The sequence below is a fragment of the Schistocerca gregaria genome, chromosome 1, assembly GCF_023897955.1.
Source record: "Schistocerca gregaria isolate iqSchGreg1 chromosome 1, iqSchGreg1.2, whole genome shotgun sequence".
Classification (NCBI taxonomy): domain Eukaryota; kingdom Metazoa; phylum Arthropoda; class Insecta; order Orthoptera; family Acrididae; genus Schistocerca; species Schistocerca gregaria.
The window spans coordinates 365,780,478-365,781,553 of record NC_064920.1 but is presented as its reverse complement, the minus strand read 5'-3'; the positions used below and the strand labels follow the sequence as shown (position 1 = coordinate 365,781,553).

Sequence of the window (1,076 nt, the reverse complement as noted above, 5' to 3'; positions counted from 1 at the left end):
GTGAACTGGTGCTGTTGCTCACAGTGTAGTTTCAGTCACCTGACACTGCAGTCATGTGTGTGTGTGTGTGTGTGTGTGTGTGTGTGTGTGTGTGTGTGTGTGTGTGTGTGTGTGTGTGCGTGTGTGCGAATCATCTGTTGTTGTTCTTCCTGTAAGCTCTGTTCTGCACAGCTCAGAAAAGCTGGTGATGGTGGGAAGGTGCAATTTTATGAGCTGTTACATGGATTTATGAGCCATTCATCAATTAATAGTTCCTCTCTTGGAATTATATTATGTAGTGTAACACGTGACAAATTATTTTCTGCTGAAAAAAATTGTTTTAGCTGTAAGTAAAACTATAAGATATTGTTTGTGAATTACTACTTTAATAAATACACAAAATGAATAGGTACTATCACACATGAGATTAGCACCTCTTAATTACAGAGACAATTTCTTTCTGACGAGAGGATAAGGTATGGTCTATCCACAGGTTTCGTTACATTTGTGCTAGTATTAATGACTAGAAGCACATTGTATGAAACATGTAATATTCTTGCATTATAGTAACTGTAGGTACAAAAGTTATATTTAAAATAAACTAAAGGCAGTGCATCTTTAATAAGTGAGATCTGTGGACGGAATTGTCACTGACTGTAACATATAAGCAGAAACTCATGAAGTCATAAGATTTAAAATGTATTCACGTAAGAGAGAACAGTGCATGGAATTTTCTTAATTCTCATACAGTCTCTGCTGAACTGTGATATCTGTATTCTTACATCACTGACTTTTTACCAATGATTATTTTGCAACATATGTTGTGCCACACAAATGAGAAAAGTAAATATTATGCCTTAGGCCTTGAATATCTATAACAATAAAGAAATATTTATTCTGGGAGTAGGTCATCCCCAAGTTCCTCATCAGCAAACTCATCATCTTGTGAAGGTTTGCGTCCAGCTGATGTCCGTGGTCTTTCTGTAAGTGGTCCCAATGGATCACTGTAACTGGCATCTGAAATAAGTAGTTTTAATAAAGTCATTTCTCAATTACATGCAACAATAAAGTTATTTCTCAATTAAATGTAAATAATA

General features: G+C 35.3%; 1 protein-coding gene across 1 annotated transcript in view; it reads right to left on the bottom strand.

Moving 5' to 3' along the window:
• Positions 1-343: 343 nt before the first annotated feature.
• Positions 344-1,076, bottom strand: part of LOC126346846 (intraflagellar transport protein 88 homolog) — an 83,507-nt gene continuing 82,774 nt past the window's right edge. The window contains exon 17 of the mRNA XM_050002223.1: positions 344-996. Within this exon, the coding sequence (XP_049858180.1) occupies positions 872-996 (125 nt within the window). The 3' untranslated portion in view covers positions 344-871. The remainder of the gene's footprint in view (positions 997-1,076) is intronic.